This window comes from Crassostrea angulata, chromosome 2 (assembly GCF_025612915.1).
Source record: "Crassostrea angulata isolate pt1a10 chromosome 2, ASM2561291v2, whole genome shotgun sequence".
In the NCBI taxonomy this organism is placed as follows: Eukaryota; Metazoa; Mollusca; class Bivalvia; order Ostreida; family Ostreidae; genus Magallana; species Magallana angulata.
The window spans coordinates 56,398,435-56,421,060 of NC_069112.1; the positions used below are offsets into that span (position 1 = coordinate 56,398,435).

At 33.2% G+C, this 22,626-nt stretch overlaps 2 protein-coding genes and 1 long non-coding RNA gene across 3 annotated transcripts; all 3 read right to left on the reverse strand.

Annotated features, from left to right (window-relative positions):
* Positions 1-10,261: 10,261 nt before the first annotated feature.
* On the reverse strand, positions 10,262-11,699 carry LOC128171603 (uncharacterized). Its single transcript, XM_052837398.1, has 2 exons — positions 10,763-11,699; positions 10,262-10,538 (listed from the first exon to the last, which is right to left on the reverse strand). Exon 1 carries the CDS (start codon positions 11,691-11,693, stop codon positions 11,205-11,207), a length of 489 nt encoding a protein of 162 aa, XP_052693358.1. The 5' UTR covers positions 11,694-11,699; the 3' UTR covers positions 10,262-10,538; positions 10,763-11,204.
* A 317-nt stretch (positions 11,700-12,016) lies between these two features.
* On the reverse strand, positions 12,017-12,778 carry LOC128171624 (uncharacterized). Its single transcript, XR_008242109.1, has 2 exons — positions 12,437-12,778; positions 12,017-12,212 (listed from the first exon to the last, which is right to left on the reverse strand). It is a non-coding gene; the product is annotated as an uncharacterized LOC128171624 (long non-coding RNA).
* Positions 12,779-15,830: 3,052 nt separating this feature from the next.
* LOC128171575 (multiple epidermal growth factor-like domains protein 10) lies at positions 15,831-22,324 on the reverse strand. The gene is made up of 10 exons (XM_052837371.1): positions 22,247-22,324; positions 21,099-21,329; positions 20,567-20,821; positions 19,976-20,113; positions 18,843-18,980; positions 17,915-18,055; positions 17,077-17,214; positions 16,520-16,663; positions 16,227-16,332; positions 15,831-16,132 (listed from the first exon to the last, which is right to left on the reverse strand). Exons 1-10 carry the CDS (start codon positions 22,296-22,298, stop codon positions 15,967-15,969), a joined length of 1,509 nt encoding a protein of 502 aa, XP_052693331.1. The 5' UTR covers positions 22,299-22,324; the 3' UTR covers positions 15,831-15,966.
* Positions 22,325-22,626: the final 302 nt, after the last annotated feature.

Genomic DNA, 22,626 nt, shown 5'->3' on the forward strand with positions numbered 1-22,626 from the left:
GCAAAAATGTTCATTGTACAGCTGTTTATCTATACAGTACCATACTTAAGTCATATATTACGTAATTAGGGGTTTCAAGGGGCCAGAAGTTCAAAACTTTGATCATTAATATCTGAAAAAGGAGAAATATTTTGAAAAGCAATGTAGAACAAAAGTTGTTCAAAATAATGTTTTGTACAATATGCTACCTTAAATGTTTTTGTTTATGACCCCATTTAGGAGTTAAAGGGTCGGCCCCTAAAACACATTTGTACAGATATCTTAAGAACGGTAAACATTTTGTTTACACTTGTTAAACAAAATATGTTTATATTTACAAGACCTTTCATTTGATGTCAAGAAAAAGGGGCTGGCCCCTCAAATTAGGGGCCAAGAGGGCTCTAATGTCTTCTTACAATAACTCTTTACTGAACAATATTTTGTTATTAATTATAGAAGCAAAAATGTTCATTGTACAGCTGTTCATCTATACATTACCATACCTAAGTCATATATTACGTAATTAGGGGTTTCAAGGGGCCAGAACTCAAAACTCTGATCATTAATATCTGAAAAAGGAGAAATATTTTTAAAAGCAATGTAGAACAAAAGTTCTTCAAAATAATGTTCTTAACAATATGATATCAAAAATTTTGTTGTTAGTGGCCCCGGTAAGGGGTTAAAGGGTCGGCCCATAAAGCGCATTTGTACAGGTATTTCGAGAACGGTTTACAATTCATGAACACTTGTAGAACAAAATATGTTTATATTAGCGAGACCTTTTATTTGATATCAAGAAAAAGGGGCTGACCCCTCAAATTAGGGGCCAGAAGGGCTACTAAGTCTATTCATAATAACTCTTTTCTGACCAATAATTTGATATTAATCATAAAGCAGCAAAGAAGCTTTTATTAAGTTTAATTTAAAACCAAAACCCGTTTTAAAATCGGACGATGCATTACAGAGATATCGGGGTTTAAAAATTGATTTTTCCGGAAATTTTGATTCTGCGTCCTTGGTTTAAAAAATAGCGTAATGTTTAAAATAAAATTAACTCGTACCAAAAATTATTGTTAAGTCGTACGTGAACCCAATCGGATTTTTTTTGTTAAGTCGGTCTTGGAATCGGAAAGGTGTTTGTTAAGTCGTACTTAAAATCATTCTGATTTTGTTAAGTCGTACCAGGAATAATTCGATTTTTTTCATCTTTTATATTTTAGTTACTCTTGTTATTGGTTGAAGAGCTCTGCTTCTTACAGGAACCTCCAGCTTTACTTCCGACATTAACGGAAGACCCACTCGTTGCTTTGCAACGAGCTTTGCTCTAGTTATTTTTTTTTTCTTCTAGACGCCAACTTTGATCCTTAATATCTCGCTCGTTTGTTCACCGATTGTTTTGAAATTTTCAGGACTGATAACATGCCGCGTGATGTTGTCGTTGCATATTTTAGTTGAGGAAAATCCCCATTCGGTTTTGAGTTATTCCCCTTTTAGTAAAATTTAACGACTTCTTTTGTCCAGGGGGGTTTAGCTATAACGATGACTGGCAGAGTCTCAAAGATGGGCTGGTTTGGAAGCTAATACATTGAATTTGTGCGAGATATATTTTATTTATTATTTAAATGCAAATAAAAGGGGTGGTATAGATGTTGAAACAAAGGCAAGAAAAAAATTCAAAAAAATTCGCGTATTTTCCGTGTTAGTTTCCTACCTGATAAAAATTTGTTATAACATGTATTTTAAAAGATCTTGGTCTTACCAAGACCTTTCATTCGGTATACAGAAAAAGGGGCTGGCCCCTATAATTAAGGAGTTAGATGCGTCAAAAGTTTCTTGTCAATAACTTGTAAAGGAATAAAAATTTCTAATGCATTATTGAAGCAAAGTTGTAAAGAAATTAATTTTGAATCCTTCCGTGGTATTCAATTTAATGTTTTCGTAATTTATAGCCAGTATTTGCAGAAACAATTGTTGTCAGTTCGGTCGATTTTCGTGGGGGTGCGCACGTTTAGGAGGTTATGAAAGGGCTTTTTGTAATGCACTAACTGATACATGCAGCGCGCAAAAATATTTCTACATAAAATTCCCAAATGTTTTTATTCATATGTACATATTCATTTCATAAAGATGAACGTCTTTGACCTTATTTTTGTTGTTTGTTTCATAACTGTGCCCCTTTCTATATTTAGATGCATTACGAGACTCAGGTAACCGATCGATAGAAGAGTCGCTAGCTGTATTCAGGCCGTCGCCTTGACGACAGTGCATATGCTTGTAGAGCTGGACGTACACATGTTTAACGCCCCGCTGTGTTACTGTAACAGAGACATTTTGAATTGTTTCAGTACTGGGAGATGTGTTAATTAAATGGTTCGAATGCATGGTAATTAAACTCAACTTTTCTACAGTACGTATACACGGCCGTCATATAAAGCACAATGTGTATTACTGACATGACAAATGTACGCTGGCAATTTAAACGAACGCGGGATTGCCCCCGATAGAACATTTCTTTTAAAGCAAAACAAAATACTGATTTCCGATGGATATAATATTATCATCGTGGAGATGATTTTAAAAAGTGAACTTAATATTCGTATACGATAATATTTGAATCCAAAGCCGCTATTTTTAAGTAACGGTTATTAGGGATATTAATTATGACTTGCCCCGCGTTTCACGTTTTTTACTTGCAATGCATCTACAAACGAAAATACCAAACAACCTTCGGCAGCAATTTATAAATAATTTATTACATACTAGTACACAATATTAAAGAGATAATTAAATAAATTGTGCTTTATAATTGTACTCACTATCTTCCGTGGAAATAATGGCATGGAAAAAATGTTGTTCAATGTTCATCAAAAACGATGTAGCCTTAGCAATCGAAAATAATTAACAAACTGTATATTGATAGATTGACACATTAACAAACATTCAGACCCGCAATGTATTTTTTGCAAATTCTATAAAATGTAGAATCAATAAGTGAATTTTTCCGTTTGGGGTATTTTGAATCACATGTGTACGCTATGTGTACATGTACATATAGATTAATAGCCATATAGATAAACACTTTCAGTGTTGAATTTTTAAAAGATATTTTGTACATGCAAAGCAATCCAATGCAAGGGCTATTAAATTCGAACAATGTACATACGGTAGGGATCGAACTGATACTGGTTCTGCTTGTTCTACAAACAGCGAATGAAATGCGAAGTATTAGGGTGTTATTTTTAAACGAATAAGTATTGCTCTCTTAAAACCTTGCATTACTAAACAAAGTATTTCATCGGAAGCATTATTAGTTACCTTAGCTGCATATATGTAGCTCTCCGTCTGGAAAAATTAAGTACCATCCGAAATTTTGCATACAAGTGCTATACAGACTTGCAGCTAACATTAACTTAGAATTGCCGCTGTTCATAATTTCATTAAAAGACGCGCAGATTCAAGTGGTTATATGTCGTTTGATATGGGATTTATGATGTCTATTTATATTATTTTAATTAAGGACAGACGAAACGTTCCTCAATTTTATATAATTTTCCTTGATATTTCATTCCTTATTTATTAACATTTAAACCTGTTAATTCCAAAAATAATTAGAGTACATTACCAGGCTCGTTTTGGAGCTAGAATATTTCGAACTTCCCTTAAAATAGCACGCAAAATGCATTTGAATGCTTATAAGTAAAGTCATACTATATATTTTAATTTGAACACTTTATATTCAAACCAAAAAAATCATATTACATAAAAATTTAATTATGAAATAACAAAGTGGTAATCTTAATTCACATTGTGGAGATAGGAAAAAATGGAAGACACATGAAGGTCGCGTTTGACCTTAATATTATACAAGCAATAGCTTTCCAAAAAGCTTGCCTGACTACCCAAATTTATTCAATGGAAGCATGCATGTATCAATTAGGCTATTTTATAAGAAATGAAATTTAATTTTCGCTGCGGATCATAAATTATTAAACTGAACGCGCAGAGTTTAGAAGCAATTTCAATCTTTTTCTTCGATCGAGTGCATCTACCTGTATATCACTGGAAATTAAATCATTTCATTATTTTAAATCATTTTAGGAATGTACATGTATCGAATAATCTCAAACAGCCAAATTGAAAATTGAATTTGTTATATATTAGATGCAAAATCAAAGACATTTTGTTATTTCTAACCATATAGGAAAGGATATTCAAACACGTACATGTAGCATCGTTATTTGAAAGTGTGTGTGTGTGGGGGGGGGGGGGGGTTTAGGTGGGCAGCTTCATCAAAAAAAAATCTTGACAAGGAATTTAAAAAATGGGGAATTTTGAAAATCCTAATCCGTAGGTGGGAGGGGGTATTTACATTTTAACTTCAATTTAATTCAATTAGAATTACTTTATTTTTTGGTTCCATTTATTACATGCTCCGACAAAAGTGAAAAATCCATGATATCTCTATTTATTATATGACCAGTTAAGAAAATAGAGTGGGTAAGACCATCTACACATCATGTGCTCTGGCCTAACTTGGACTCGCCCACTAATCGGCGAGCCAAAATTATGAATGAGACGTATTATGGCGCGAAGTCTTTCTTTACCATTCACGCAACAGCTGAGATCTCAGATAGATCCATCGGCATAGATCCACTGAGAGGGTGTCAACTAATAACTACATATATTATACTTTGGATTGAATGTTTTAGAAGAAATCTATCGAATTAACATACACACTTAATTGACTAGCAATTGTTAGATGTACATTTACATTTGTACACGCGAGTGAAACCCTTTTCCAGATGAATGAAATCGCCCAATTGATCGAAAATCGGGTCACACGTACCCCACTTCGGCGAATTACTTGTACGTAGCCCCTCCAGTAAATATTCCAATTATATGAATTTATATTTGTTTTAATTAATCCAAACTGATCATTCTTTGTTAATGATGATAATCCAACACCAACTATTACTTACATTGTACTACTTAGACAATGTGTATCATCTTGTTGCGATGACACCTCCCTCTTTTTTTTTTTTGACCTTTCAAATATGGCAATCTATTTTTAAATCAGGATTACACACGTGCAATGTGAAATGCCCTTTTAATTGAACACTCTTGCTCATTGTGCTTATTACATCCCATATAACGTTTTCATCAATTATGAATATAAATGTTGACACAAGATGCATCCTCAGGCACTTGTGGGTGCCCCCCCCCCCCCACCACTTTTTCTCACAGCAACTATTTTTTTTAAAATTTACTTATAAAAAATTGAATTATCAAGGATGTAAAAAATTTATATAAAAATAAGGAAATTAGGATTGAAATTGAAGTTATATACATACTACGCCAGACCCCCCCCCCCCCCCCCCGGATTAGGATTTTGAAGATTTTGGGAGTCTTTTTTTTTTTTTTTTTTTTTTTTTTGCTTGTCAAGATTTTTTGGATGAGTCTGCCCCCCCCCCCCACTTTCAAAAAGGATGCTACGTGCCTGCATAAAGATAACAACATTCAAGGGCCTTCCGTCATTTTCAAGCCATGATAAACATGATAAAAAGGACTCTCAAAATAAGAAAATAGACGCAAAGTAAACTGCATTCATGGTATATGTTCACATTGTATGATGTGTCTCAAAATTCCTATTTTGGACTCGTCAACTATAACTACGAAAAAATTAATGAATGAGACATTCTGATTCTGGCGCGGAGTCTTGTAAATGAAATTTTCATTGATCTGAATGGATTTTTCCGTGAGGGTCGGGGTACTAGGTATAAAAACAAATTTAATCGTTCAAAGTTTTGAATTGTTAACAACGATATATCAGATCGAATGTTTTAGAACGATTTATAAATCCAAAATACAGTCATTTTTAATCTGTTGACGCGTGAGCATATGTATTAAGTAGGCGGGCATCCCTACACTCTATTAATTGAAGACAAATGAAATCGCGTCCAGCAGAACTCCCTGGCATTTTAGTGTTTGTTATTATAAATTTATGATTTTGTTTGTTAATAACAATTCAACATCAATTATTAATTAACAATGTACACTCTAGTACGCTTATACACAATTTTGTTGCGATGACCCCCCCCCCTCCCCGGACATTATACCTATTTTTAAATCAGGATTACACACGTGCTTGCATGTGCAGAAGACAATCTGGAACTTAACTGATAACTATATCATCTCTTTGGAAATTTATTTCTCCGTAAGCAAATACGTGTAGTAACTGATACATGCAATTGTGAAAACCATAGAGGAATGCATGATCTGCGCATAATAACTAACTGCTTGATGCAATATTTCTTTTTTCCAACATGTTTTAAGTCAATGATAATATGAAAATATATGCTTGACTTCATATCGGAAATTACTCATTTTCTTTATTCCCCTTTTCAATAAACAAAACAGACCAACATACCAAATTGATCCAGATAAATATAATTATCAAAAATAAACCTAAAAAACAAACTACACTTTCATCCTTCACCCACAATATTGCCTTTTCGATATTTGTCATCGTGGTAGATCCGTGTAACAATCTATTAAGTAGGTGCTTGCACGACATAGAACCGGCCCTTGCTGATCAACGTTTTCATTAAGACATATAAAGGAAAAAAAAATATTTAGATTTTTTCTTGGATTTATTTTGATGTAAATAAAAAAGAGAAGAAATTAGTTTTATAATATATATGCGATGTAAATCTTTTTTCCACGCAATATTTCGTATAAAACAACGAAGAGTAGTATCTTGAAACTTCATTCAAAATTTGATTAGACCTTTAAATTGTAAAATGCTAACATTGAAAATTGTGCCCGATTTCTTTTTTTTTAAGATAAAACTTTATTAAAAAAACTGATTCTTTGAGACAAAATAAATTGACACAATCAGTTTGACATTCTCTAAGTGCAGTTCTGTAGCTCTTAGTCTGAAAAAGAATCGGATGGACGACCTAGGACCCAGATCGTCCATCCAAATTTCTTGAATATTGCCATTTCTTTCGTACGCGGACGCATGTTGGCCGAATACTCACCGAGACTAAATGGTTCGTATTTTAAGTTTTAACTGCGTTTAAAGGTAATATTGGAATTCTGATAATTTTGAAAATGATTAATTAAATAAAAATGGTTAAAATTACCGTTAAATTACCGGCATCGGCCTTCCCCATGCGCGAATCTAGAAGAGTAGGGTGAGGGTTCCAGACCCCACCCCAACCCCAGCAAATTTTTTCTTTTACATGTACAATATAAAATTACAAAAATATGCCTCGGACATCCCCAGGCAAACTCAAATAACCGTCAGACACTCAACCCCCACCCCAGGAAAATTTTTCTTATCCGCGCATGCCCCCTCCCCCCCCCCCCCCTCAAAAAACAAAATTATTCTTCAGAACCCCCTGTAAAATTTCCAGGATCTCCGCATACATTCTAAAAGATTCATTGGCCCTTGCTTTCGATAAAAAATGCGAGTAAAATGTTTGGTCTTTTTACGTTCATACCGGGCATACCCACTGTGTGATTATAATCGACGTCCATATTCTGTGTATATTGAGTCAATTATGATGATTCGATAAGTTTCTCAAAATAAAATGCACATGCAAAAAAACAACATGCGGCGAATCAAACTTCAGACAACTTTTAAAGATCTGTATTTGCTAATATATATGTACTTTGTTTCTTTTACACAGTGTTTATACATCTGATATTGCACCATGGTCAGGTATCAATTTTTATATTACGTCACAAGTATGACGCAGCTACGACGGAAGACCTAATCGTTGCTTGCAACGAGCTCGTCTCTAGTTTGCTCTCTCCTTCAAGAGGTCTATTATTTCATTAGTAATGTAAAGCTTGGAAAACTATGAGAAGGTAGACACGCTCTGCGTGAGGGACAATTATATGAATGTATATTTGTCTTTTTCAGTATAATCCATTTTATTTTACTGAAATAAATCACATTGCTCTTCCGATAACTTTATGTACACGGTGTTAAAATTATACAACGATGAGAGAGAGAGGAGAGAGAGAGAGAGAGAGAGAGAGTAGTTTCACCTGCATACAGTGATAAACCGAACTTTATGTTCAAGATCTTGACCGGCGAGCGGAACTTGTAAAAGGCCGAAAAATGACAATTTTAAAAGAAACAGAATGATTCGAGATAACGCTTCGTCTTTTCATCGATTGAATGAATTTATTTTGGAGAAAATGATAAGAAATAGACACACGTGGTTTTACATTATCTTGTAACATAAGTTATCAACAGGATACATTTGCATGTATTTCTAAAGAAAGCAATATGTTGCGTACAGTGAAATTAAGTACAACAAATTTCTTCTAACAACAAAGTCACTATCAAACAACACTACGATGCAAAAAATGCAAACAGAGAAATGCCGTCCATTCTATTTTGGGTCAACTCATTTTCGTGTATGCTTATTAAAAAACCGTAATAGTTACGTCTTTTGAAAACACGGCCGTGATAAGGCAATAACCCTGTATGCAATATTACAATATTAATGCTTTAAAAAAATACCATGTAAAACGTAATACAATGTTTGACGACCCTGGCTTGAAAAAATCTTAATAATTTATGAATAGCTGAGACAATTAGACAATTAGAGTGATAACTTATACACAGGTGCGTGCAGTTAAGAAAAACAAGGAACCACGGCGAACTTAAAGTTTTTTAAGGGAAATGCATTAACCATGCTAATTTTTTTTTTTTTGTATATTTCTGAAAGGGAATAAAATATCTTTATGTTTATAAAGCGTACTTTATCTTTTAGTATATATTATAGTATAATGAACTACAAATTCTGACTTAAGGCATCTTCAAATCTGATATACAGGTACACTTTTTAATATGTAACATCATTTATACTACAATGAATGATACTTGTACGTGACTTTTTCAATAAATAAAATAACGATCTCCAAATAAAATGTTCTTTTTCTCTTTTTCTTCTTATTCTTGTACATTTACATGCCTCCACTTAAAAAATACCATTCCTTGTCTTTTTTCTAAGTGGAAATATCGGTTCTTTTCTCCTAGATACATTTGTGGGGGTTTTTTTATAAGAATATTTTTAACACATTAAACTCATATAAATGTACATGTATATTTCAATTTAAATGACGCTAATTAGGAGGACGCCACAATTTAAATTCATTTACGTCTCTGTATGAAATTGAGAGAAAGAGAGAAAGGTAAAGACAAGAAGAGACAGAAAGAGAGAAGGACAAGAAAAAGCTACACGTACTTATACTTCTCTTACAATAGTAATAACGAATTTCAAATCGTATTTAATTCGTTTTCTTCTACATATTGCGTAACACAATTGAACCATCATGAACAATTCTTGAATTTAAAAAAGGTAAAGGCACTAGGCACATCATTCAAGGATACTCGCTAAGATTCTTTTTTCCTGTAACAATTCTACAGCAAACTAAATGGTATATTTTACAAGTTATCCTTTCATATAGCTGAATAAGTCAGTCACTATTATATCTATTTTCATTTTATTCGTTTGCGTGCGACCAAACTTCTGAACAAACCTCAACACCGACGCAATTTCAGAACTGTAAATCACAATATGTATGACTGGGGGGTCATTATTCTACGTAGAAAAATGACCCCTGGTCATTATTCTACGGGGGTCATTATTCTTCATTACACCGGAAGCAATTGTTTTTTTATCATCCCTTAAGTAATATCCGCCTTATATTCGTGGTTCAGTTTATTTTCACTATGTAATATTGTCAATACACATTATTATCCATATGTCAAGTATATGAACCTGTTGTTTGCATTGAGTTTGTTGAAAAATAAAATTGAGATTTCATTGTACATATATAAATAAAACACACTAAAAAGATGTTATCACCTTCTATCTTTGCAATGTTGTCTGGTATCGGCTACTATCTTTGCACTTTTGTCTTGTTATAGATGTCACAGTTCATATTAATTTATTTATTTAATGTTCATCAGAGCGCATTGCTGATAGAACGCATTGCTGTATGTATGAATGAGTGTATGTGTGAATGTTGTGATAAGACACGTGGTTTTTCCATTTTTAGGATTTAGTGACCAGGTACATGTATATATGTCTTATTGACCAATGACAGACGACTTTTAGCTCATTAATATGCATGTTTTACTAACTTCGTTCACTATATAAGCGCAAGTCCCGCCAAATCCAGTACCCACAGATTCTACCCTTTACGGCGCTAGTATCATTTACTGTTATATTCCATTCCTGATCTTCTGTCACAATTGCATTCAAATTGTATACTAGGTTCTTAACACATTTCACCAATCTGGTAAAAGGATGGTCCTTGTAAGTCAAACAAAACAAAATTTACAAAACAAACACAATTTATTTACAAACATACAATAATTAGGAGGTTGTTGACATCAGTTCTCTCGGATGGACTAGATGGCATTCGACAAGACATCTCACATAAGTTTTGGTTTGGATATTAATTGTCCCACCATAAGTCCGTCCACGGATATAGCATGGTCCACCACGTGCACGTGCCCACTCCGTGGTCACCTATTTGAATATCGAACAACGTGGCATAATAAGCTTTCTTATACACATGTTTGAAATTAGATACATCTACTGACTCATTAAACACACCGCTGCAGTATATTACAATTCTGGGCTACCGTAACATAACAGCTATTTAAATTACAATTTCACATACCTGTAGTCTAACTCTACTCACAATGCAGAATTAATATCAACCATAAAAATAGAAATAATGTAACACTTACTGGGTTGTATCTCTCTCACACAAATAAGCCCACACAGGGATGCCGTTCCCAAGATCACACAGCATGGGAAACGCCCAAGATATCTCACCAAGAGTACAGACACGTCCACACAGCGTGTCGCCCAGAATACATCTAACCTCACTCTTCAAACCACTAAGCAAGTTTATTTAAAAATAAATAATACCTGTTAAACAGGTTTTCTCCAGTAGTATTACTACACCCAGTGACCACTCATGCAAGCAAAAATATATAAATAACTCAAAAGTATGGAAATGCATTTCAAACAAAATTTAGATACTAGAACTCAACCAAAAGTATGGGAGTATGGTTGGAACATAATTGTGACAATACCGCCATTCCTAAGAACAAAATACAATTTTGTAACATTTTATCGTAAATGAAATGTGCCGTAAGTTAAACAGTTCATGCACTTAAAACTAATCTATTCTGCAACATGCCGACTCAGGAAATCTGCTCCAATGTTCTCTGATCCTTTGATGACCTCTTGTTCTGGTTTAGAATTACGGAACTTTGAGTGAAATCCTTCCTCTGTCAGTTGGAATCGCTTTAGTAGCGCCTGCTTCAGACATCTGTAATTGAGAGCTTCACCTGCAGGTAATCTAGAATAAACGTCCAGAGCTTTACCTTTTAACAATGCACTGAGATTGATGGCCCAGATGGACTCTTCCCATTTTGCGCTGAATGCAAATCTCTCGAATCTCTGTAAATAGGAGTCAATACAGTCATTAGTTTCTTCAAAAACTGGTAGTTTGGGAAGTTTAGCCTGACTTGATACAGAAGCACTTGCAGCAGCTATCTCTGAGTTTTTCTGTCTCTGTAACTCTGTTTCTCTCTTAATCGTTTCTAGCTCAATCTCTTTCAAATCTTCATCTTTCAATCCTAATCTAGTACCCAACTCAATGAATTCCATGTTCAAAAAGAAAAAAATGAGCAACAAACCGCTCAACGTGCGAAAAAATGTAGACGTACAATGTAAAAATGTTTGAGTTTTTCTAAAAAAAAATTGCTACATTAGAAAAAAAATTCAAAAGTAAGCACAGGTACTAACATATATCACAATGGAAAAATATGCGAATAGTTTACACAAATAGTACCACAAAAAAATTACTAAACAAAGACCATCCCACCGCTGCCACCAAAATGTCACAATTGCATTCAAATTGTATACTAGGTTCTTAACACATTTCACCAATCTGGTAAAAGGATGGTCCTTGTAAGTCAAACAAAACAAAATTTACAAAACAAACACAATTTATTTACAAACATACAATAATTAGGAGGTTGTTGACATCAGTTCTATCGGATGGACTAGATGGCATTCGACAAGACATCTCACATAAGTTTTGGTTTGGATATTAATTGTCCCACCATAAGTCCGTCCACGGATATAGCATGGTCCACCACGTGCACGTGCCCACTCCGTGGTCACCTATTTAAATATCGAACAACGTGGCATAATAAGCTTTCTTATACACATGTTTGAAATTAGATACATCTACTGACTCATTAAACACACCGCTGCAGTATATTACAATTCTGGGCTACCGTAACATAACAGCTATTTAAATTACAATTTCACATACCTGTAGTCTAACTCTACTCACAATGCAGAATTAATATCAACCATAAAAATAGAAATAATGTAACACTTACTGGGTTGTATCTCTCTCACACAAATAAGCCCACATAGGGATGCCGTTCCCAAGATCACACAGCATGGGAAACGCCCAAGATATCTCACCAAGAGTACAGACACGTCCACACAGCGTGTCGCCCAGAATACATCTAACCTCACTCTTCAAACCACTAAGCAAGTTTATTTAAAAATAAATAATACCTGTTAAACAGGTTTTCTCCAGTAGTATTACTACACCCAGTGACCACTCATGCAAGCAAAAATATATAAATAACTCAAAAGTATGGAAATGCATTTCAAACAAAATTTAGATACTAGAACTCAACCAAAAGTATGGGAGTATGGTTGGAACATAATTGTGACATCTTCAAAGATCCAGTTATTTATTTATTATTCAAAGTCCTGGATACCTGGTAAGATCACTGTTAAACATATTATTGTAACATCATATTCAGTCATATTGTCGGTAAATCACCGGTATTATAATTGGGAAAACCATTGTGTTTGTAATTTAATTTAATATGTAGTACATGTAATTGTATTTCGTCAACGTGTGTGTGTTGTGCTGTGAATGTGTTTTCTGTGTTTTCTAGGTTTCTTTGCATATATAAATATAAAAGCAAAGTACGAATCCAGGTCTTTGATCGTTATTTATTTAACGATCCTGTGACATAGATTTTTAATTTTTGTTTTTCTCGTATTTTTTTAAATTCTTGATTGGTTGCAGGAGTTTTCAATCCTTATAGTTCTTTTATAGAATAAATCAACAAATTCGACCGCAACGCTATCAGAAATTTACCCAAAGTATGAGAATAAATACTTGATTTAATATTTAGAGACTGTTAATATGGGAAAGTTTGTGTGAAACTGGCGATATTTCACCTGATTTATACAGCATGTATTTGATCAAGTCAATTGTCTTTGCGTTTATTGAATCATATCTACTAGCCAAAAACTGGACAGTCAACGATGAGTAAACCCCGCTCCATCAAATTGGAGTCTGACACGGATTGCCGAAAGTCTAAGCTCTTGTGAAAACAGCTCTAACGCTAGACCGTTGCACAGATGAACAAAACAATATTTCCAACTAATTGATTGCAAAATAGTTCAATAAGGAAGGTTTCAAAGTATCACTTACTTAAACTTTATTAATCATATGCGGGGTTTACGGATATAGAATTGTAGTTTGCTAAACGAGGAAATAATTTGTTTCTACGTGTTAATCGCTTTAAATGCAGAAAATATATACAATTAAAAGGAATCATTCGATTGAAAAAAATATTAAAATAAAGAGAGACTTTGTGCTCTACAAATTTCAGTCAAAATAATCTAAGTTATATTAAATATCATTACTCCCTCCGCCTTGTTATGATGTTGAGGACACACACTTTATAAATCTTTAGCAGTCAACATGTATTTCCATATTTACGTCGACTCGATATATATCGGTGAACTTGAAATAAAAGAACCACAGAGTCTGCCTCATCTGTTTCATCTTTGGATATTTTACTGGAAATCGACATTTATGGTAACCTAACAACAAAACTTTATGATAAACTCGATGAATTCAATTTTTCTATCGTCAACTTTCCTTACTTATGTAGCAATATACCTTCATCACCTGCATATGGTGTTTTTGTCTCTCAGTTAATTCGATACACAAGGGCATGCTCTTCGAATGAACAGTTTCTAAGGCGAGGCAAGCTACCGACAAACAACAGGACTATCAACAGTCTCGTTAGAAGTAATCTTTTCCTAAGTTCTATGGTCGATACAACGCCCTTGTCAGCAAGTACAGTCTTCCACTGTGTCGCATGCTGACTGACGTTTTTCATACTAATTGTTAGATCATAATGAATTACCTTGTCTATGGACTTTTCCGTTTATTTCCCGATTTCGACAAAGAACACACGGCGGGTGTGACCGGTCAGCAGAGGATGTCCACTCGTCCTAGGCACCTGATCAAACTTCTATCGTTTTAAAGGTCCGTGTCGATCATCTGTCTTATAGACTAAACTAAAAAAACATGGAAAGTCTATATATAGTTGACAAAGTCTATCAATGATTCTTACTTTTTTCCATAACCTTTTTTTATCTTTTGTTCCTTTATCTTTCCTAACTGTGTGCTTATGAATCAAAACTTCGTAAAAACTAATATCCACACCTTTTTGAAGTTGTTTGAATTTAAGATCTTTGATCCCGATCACTTGGATCCCGATATGTGAGTAATTGATGTCGGGATCGAAATTCCAAAAAACCAAAAAAACTAGTCGATAAACATACACATGTATTTCCAGATAATTTAACTATGATAAACTTATCATGGAATTTTTTTTAAAATACTTCTTTTAATAAAAAATGATTTAAACAATTTAGAATCTGCACTTTCTTAGAATGATTGCATAGTAATCTCACAAACTGTAGCATTGTAATTCTTAAAAAGAAGAGTTTAAAAACATTTTCCCATTATATAAGTCTACATGTATGTTAAACTTTGAACATATTATGGAGCCGTACGTAGTGTTAGTCCGAGGATCACGGTTTTCACAATTTAGAATCTACACTATTTTAGGGTACTTGTATAGTTATCTCGCTAATTTTAGCACTGTAGTCCTTGAGAATACATTTTTAAAAACATTTTCCCCCATATATTTCTACGTAAAATTTGTCTTTTTTAATCAACTTTGAATCCCTCTTGGGACCCCATTATTGACCCGGGGATCGCGATTTTTACGATTTAGAATTTTCACTATATATAGAAGCTTTGGTGTAAATATTGGCATGTCTGGTGCAGTGGTTCTTAAGAAGAAGCTTTTTAAGACACCCACCGAATTTTCGCAGTATCGCAATTATCTCCCTTTTTAAAAGGGTTGTGCCCTTTATTTTAACAATTTAGAATTCTCTTCCTGTAAGGATGCTTTGTACCAAATTTGGTTAAATTTGGCTCAGTGGTTCTAGAGAAGAAGTCAAAAATGTGAAAAGTTTACAGACGGACGGACGGACGGACGGACGGACGGACGACGGACAACAGGTGATCAGAAAAGCTCACTTGAACCTTCGGTTCAGGTGAGCTAAAAAACTTATGTGGAGTTGATGAAAAAAAAAACAAACTTATGTAGAGTAGGAGTCGACGAGAGGGATTCAGATTATAAGGATTAGAAATATATTTCATGTACTGGTTCAGTAGACACAGAGTAATGGGAAATTTCTCAGCTTCAATTTCGCAAAAAGCAAATACACACATTAATTTTCTGTGACGATTGCAAAAGCCCTCCTGAATTTACTTTTACTTTAAGCTTCCATCTTTAGAAAACGCTTACCGAAACATTACATTAGCGTCTGAACAGAAACGTGGAAGACACTGTATTTCAAGTTCGAAATACAAAGAAACAACATGTTCTGTATTTGTTGTTTATTACACACGACAATTTTAAAGGTTTATAAGAACTTTGCTGGGAATCAATAAGAATTCGATGAAGACCTTAATTTGATATGTCCGTGCTCGTTATATTCGAGATTTGCCTATTTTATATTTGATGGCTGAACGTTAATTGAGTACATCATAGTCGAGATTTGTTAGATCGTCTTCTGTTCCATCATGGGCAGAATTGTCGGCAATGTATACAGGATTAGAAATTTCAAAAGACCTCAAAGTTCCAACGTTCGTCATTTCTTTCTGGTGCTGGCTCTTCTTTGATTTGTTTCTTAATACCCTTCAAAAAAAAATTAACAGAGACAAAACATCTTCATGCATACAAAATGATTGGCTTGATATATTTGTAACCATTGACATTTCAAGTTTCTTACCTGAAAACTAAGCCTATGTTGATGAGAGCACTAACACAGAACAATGACACAAATGAGTAGAGTTCATATGACAAATTCAAATGTGATGATGAAGACTCGTCATTACCTGCAGTGAATTGCAACAAAACATCGGGCGTTTCAAATGTTTAACCCAAATTAAACAGTAAAGATTGTTATCAATTAGTATTAAGCATACGATTATAATATTCATAATCTTAATCATATTTTGTTGAAATATTTTACTGTAAACTTTTTTTTGGATTTCGAAATTAATGAGCAGTAATTGGGATTACCGTCATTACAAAGGTTCCCTTGAAAACCAACCTCACATCCGCGTGGACATTGACCAGTCACGTGGTGACATTGTTCCCCGTACATGTAAAGACAGTTTCCACAACTCAAAGAGCAGTTAGACCCATATGTGTTGTTATTGCAAACTAAATAAAAATGTCACGATATCACTTTACAAAATGAACAAAAATAACTGTGATTTTCAAAACACACATTTGGAAGAATAATTTGCCTAATAAAATTTAGAAAATTTAAATGTCATTAACGGGAATTTGCGAGTTATTGTTGGTATGTTATATGTTCACGGTAAAAATTTAAAAAAAAACTTTCTTTTCATAATTCTGTCTGATTATAAATATATAAGAAGGTTTAAGAAGGTGTGGATATTTGTACTTTGTTTGTCTTATCAAAGTATAGAAATTAATATTGACTTGAAAAGAATATACGATATTTGATGCATTTCATTCTCAATAGATTCTTTAATAAATAGGTTTTATCCTTTGTCTTCATTTGGAACAAAGTCTAATTTACCATAGAATTTCATGTTCAATATACTCACCGTGCCTACACTGAAGTCCGTGATAACCACTGTCACATCCGTGTAAGCAGCTGCCATCTTTGTAGTTACATTGATCTTTATTCAGACAGAATCCACACTGATTTGAACAATCTTTCCCAAACGTACCCCCGTTACATTCTGTTTTGATAGAAATTTCATGTATGAAGCAAAATGATTAATTTCATTTTTACTCTTAGCATATTTTTACATTTGATTCAATGCATTCTTCATTTTCAAATACATAATGGTAAGACTGAAGACATCAATGGATTGCATTCAAAGTGACCTTTATCTTCAAGACATGTTAGAGAGTATACAGGGTAGAAATGGACATAGTCAGTTTAGGTTTTGTGAAAGTATTTAGTCATTCATATATTTTTTTTTTTTTTTATAATTTTACGAAAAATCAAAATGCAATAATGTAATGCGATCATTTAAAATGACCTCGTTAAAATTATGCAGCATTTAACAGCCGCTGAGGGTATATCAGCTTTCACCATGCATTTAAAACTGATTTATTGAATTATAAAAATTACCTTTCTTTATCTGAATTATATGTTAACATGTATAATTTTTGTTTTCAAACTTTATATCTTACGTTATATATAAATTGGAAATTCAAAATATGGATGGTAAATCTCTGGGATTTTTCAACAAGGGCCAGGGAAATCAGAATCTTATTCAAATTTCATTGTAGTCGTGATATTTGCCAGCCGTTGTGTATATTACCATGTAACAAAAAACCCACCATTTTGAAAAAAACTGAAGTAATAAATAATATTTACACATGTAAGACTTGTATTTTGATAAGTCGCTGCCAAAAAACGAAACCTCGTACTTGTATCACAGGTGGATCCTTTCCACCCCACTTGGCACCCTTTCTCACAATCTCCTGTTACCCTATCACATTTCCCCGGTACTCCACAATTTATGCTACATTTGTCTTCACAGTTTGTACCATATACACCATGAGGACAGGCTGTAAAATGAACGATGGTCATTTTTAAGGTTGTCTACTTAATTAAAAGTTTATTAAAGTTGGTGGGGTTGTAGCTTATTTTAAAGACTGTGATTTCAATTAAAGTGCTGAAATTTATTTAGATCAGGTTGCATAACTAGCTTTGCATATGAATTGATAAATAAGAAAAAGCTATAGGAAACGCTAAAATTTATGCAGTCATTTAATACAATTCTATTTTATGTTATAGTATGCGATTTAAATGATATTCGATAAGATTTTAAAGCAATGGTATGAGATGTGTATGCTTTGCTATTAGAATGGAAATGAAATACTTAATGATGTGGCCTGCTATGCTTTGCTATGTTATTTTAACAAAACCGCCTCCTCATAAAGAAGAGTTCTAAAAACTTGAAATAAATTGTAAAAAAAAAACCAAAATTTACCACCAAAACAAATCTGCAATATAAATATTTGTTCAAAAAAAAGAAAACCCTATAGAAATTGAGTTGAAATAATTATGTTTATGTTTTGCTATGGTATGCTGTGGTATGCTGCATGTATTACGAATTAGAATTCAAAGATGTGTCATGATATTGAGTGCTTTGGTATGAAATTCCAATGTTATGAGATTTATATGCTATGATATGCTATGATGTCAATGATGTAAAAATACATGTATGTTTGAAGTGACTGTAAAATGTTTTAATATATCCTTTATAGCATTTAAAAAAAACAATTTTATTCGTTCAGTTTATTAAACTGCCATTAATTCAAAACAGAGGGTTATGAAATAATAGAGTCATACCAATGTCACACTTGATACCCATTGTTCCTTTGTTACACCCATGTGGACAACTTCCGTTCAAATAGTCACATTCTTCCCAATCTCTGCAGTTTCCACAAATCCGTGAACATTCAAGTCCATACGTGTGTCCGCTGCATTCTGTTGTTAAACATCGCTCAATATTTTTCAAAATAAAGCAGACTATAAATACTGATATAGACCTAAAACATCTTGAATCAATACCATTTTTAACGAGCTTCACAGGATGCATAGAGATAGTCCTGAAAATATATACTAAGCAGTTAAGGTTGAGGTAACGTTTAAATAATGGTTATTTTTAAAAGTTAAAAGCTTTATGTTGAAATATGGAAATTAAAATTGATGGCAATGTATATCTCATTTTTCATGTTCCTGCATTTCGTACATGCAATGTTTCAAAGAAAGATATATCAAAGAGAATTTTTATTTAACTTTTAATTTAAATAACAATGGAATCTATAATTGTTGAAAATGTTATGGCGTATACATGTAGTTGATCGAAAAAAAGGTTTCATACACCAATTATTAGCATTTCGGTTAATGAGTAACAGTTTGAGATTCAATATTGCTTACGAAAAGATGTGTTATATCAAATTGCTCATCTCATCATTTACAAGATAAGATCGACACATTGTTTTAAACATAAATTTTTGCTGAACAGAAAAAAGGACTAAAGAAAAACTCCTTGAAACGATAGGAGTTGGTATTCTATTTAAATAAAAGTTGTTGTTGAATAGATTATTCTTTAATTCAAGACCTGTGAATGGTTCCATATGAATATTTGATTTAAAAATTAGTACGACTACATGTATGAATGGCTTTAATTTTGATTAGTAATTTAAAGCAAGTCAAATGTTCTCTAAAAAAGACTTCATTTATTCAAATTATTTTCCTAAAATACATAGAGGGCTTAACAAAAATTAAAATCTATACCATCGATTTACCAAATTAGTTTATTTTGCCCACTGTCTTAAAGTGAGTAATGAAAGATATAAAAGAAAGTTGTTTTTTTTTAATGTATAGCAATTAACGTACAAAACAGAAGCTTTCTTAAAAAAAAAAAGAAAGCATTTTTTGCGGACTGTTGCATCAATATATCAAAACAATGTTCATACTTTGATCACACTCTGGACCTTTGTATCCCGGAATACAACCCAGGCAAGTTCCATTCTCAATGTCACAGTGACCTTCCTGACAGTTTTGAGGACACCGTAAGGAACAGTTATATCCGTAAAATCCTGGTGTGGGACAACCTATGATTGAAAGTCGCTTTAATTGTTAAATAATAATTGATTTGTTAAAATATGTGTCACAGTATGGTAGAGTAAACGTGAAATATATAAATATAGAAACTTATATTTAGTGTACGAGCATTTTCAAGTGCACTTTATAAGTAACTTCATACAAATGTACGTGCATCCACTTTTGGGCGCGTGGACATGTGCGACGGTGGTTTTCTAACGTTTAAAAGTATTGTTAATTGCACGAAACAATTCATTTCAAAGTACCTTTACCCTATCATTGGTATTTTTAATTATAACTTTCAAACACATTCAATACATAAATACAATTTCAATAGCTAGAATCCGTTTAAAAATGTCAAAAAAATATTTTTTTTTTCTCCTTTTCAATTTTACATGCAACAATTTTTAGATTATCATACAAACGTCACTGAATTAATAGATCGATATCGTATGCATACTGACCGTAAACTTCAACCTCACAAAGTTCGATGTATCCTCCGTCCGTAGAATACCCAGCCGGATACGGAGGGTGGGTCCTGTTGTTGTGGTAGATGACGTATCTCCCATGTTCCGCGCAGGATATGTTTATTTGGTTGGGGATTGTTGTTAATGTGTAGTTAGTATCCTTAAAACACTGTATACCGGCCTCCCTGCTAGTTGTGTTCGATATGTAAAGCGAAAATCCTAGAAATCTTGAAGCGTGCTGGCTCATTTCACCTAGAATTATATATGAAATAGCCTTTTAAGTCGTGATAAATAAAATTGTTGTCCGAAACAGTTACTAATTCTATAAAACGATTAGTGTAGCCCTAATATTCGCTTGTTGTTTTTTTATAATTATTGGTTTGTCAGATAAATCAAGTACAAATCAAATATTTAACAGGAAATGAAACCTAAAATGCCAAATAACAAGGGTTGTACAAATCTCTTTTTGCCTTGAAATGTCACCTTATAAAAAAAGAGACAATAAAGAAGACAAACACGTGTTAAATACCCCAAGCAAGGTTGTCTGTTCTGTACTGTATAAAAATATGATGTATGCTCAGCACATTGCCTAGGTCTACCCGCCATTCCGCCGTTGATTTGGAATTCGCTGATATAGCACATTGTCCTCCATGAGCAGATAGATCTGATTTGTTTCCGTCCACAGCACGATCCGCTCCAAACTCTGGTCTACCGGGATAGGGGTATTGCTGCCATGCCGGTTTAAGCAAAGCTATGTTTTCTGCGAATTGACAAAACGAAAAGTGTATTGATGATACATTTACATTTTTACATAATAATGTTATTAGTATAATTTAAAGCTTTTAAAATTAAAAATCTAAACAATCGCATTATGTATTATGTGTACTACTAGCGTTCATTCATTGCATCTTTTGTGAAAGTTTTAAACTATCAAGCTGCTTAACGTAAATAAACAGTCTTACTATTATGCAATGAAGTATACATGTACCTTTACAATTATCATTTCATAACTAGTGTATTGTACACTGGTTTCGGTTTCATAAGTTATGTTCCTGCTTAAACACTTAATATCAAACAAACAATTCTTAATAAAAAGTGTCTCATGTTCAGTTTTTTTTCTTCAATATTTCAATTGTCTCTCAATGTTAAAATCATCTTCCGTCTTCGTATATTGTATTTCTAATTTCTGCTTAAATAAGGTCTTTAAAATATGTATACATGTTTATAATACATAAACACATAACTATATTGTTTTTTAAGACAGTTCTGGATAGATAGATAGATAGATAGATAGATAGATAGATAGATAGATAGATAGATAGATAGATAGATAGATAGATAGATAGATAGATAGATAGATAGATAGATAGACAGACAGACAGACAGACAGACGGACGGACGGACGAAGAGACAGACAGACAGACAGACAGATAGATAGATAGATAGATAGATAGATAGATAGATAGATAGATAGATAGATAGATAGATAGATAGATAGATAGATAGATAGATCTTGGAAATAAAATTAAGTACATGTTTATTGCATAAAGTTTAATTCAATGTAAGAATCAATAAACATGTTTTAGAACTAACTTCCAAATATGCTACTACATTTAATATTCAAGTATTCAACAAACTTTTAACAACAGAAAGAACTAAAAAAAGGTTTTGTCTTACCATATGCTTTTACTTGGCAAACAAATTCACTAATGAAGAGCAGCCACACCATACTGTTTTATGAACGTTCGTTTATAAGGAAATTAACTAGTTACGTATATTCTTGATCGCTTGAGCGCTCGTTGCATTTACATCATTCGGGTCTCTAATGTATGAGAGCAACATATGATTTCTTTGACCTGAAGACATAAATGTTGCCCAACGTCCAGGGCAACATTTCTGTCTGAAGGCCAAACAAATCATATTTTGCCCGATGATCAGCCAACAACTGTTTTGTTATACCCTTTGCTACTGATACAGGTATAGTTTAATTTTAATGCCGCAAAGCTTTTCCACTTTATCCGTTCAACCGAGATCGGACGTAAAATTAATAAACTTTG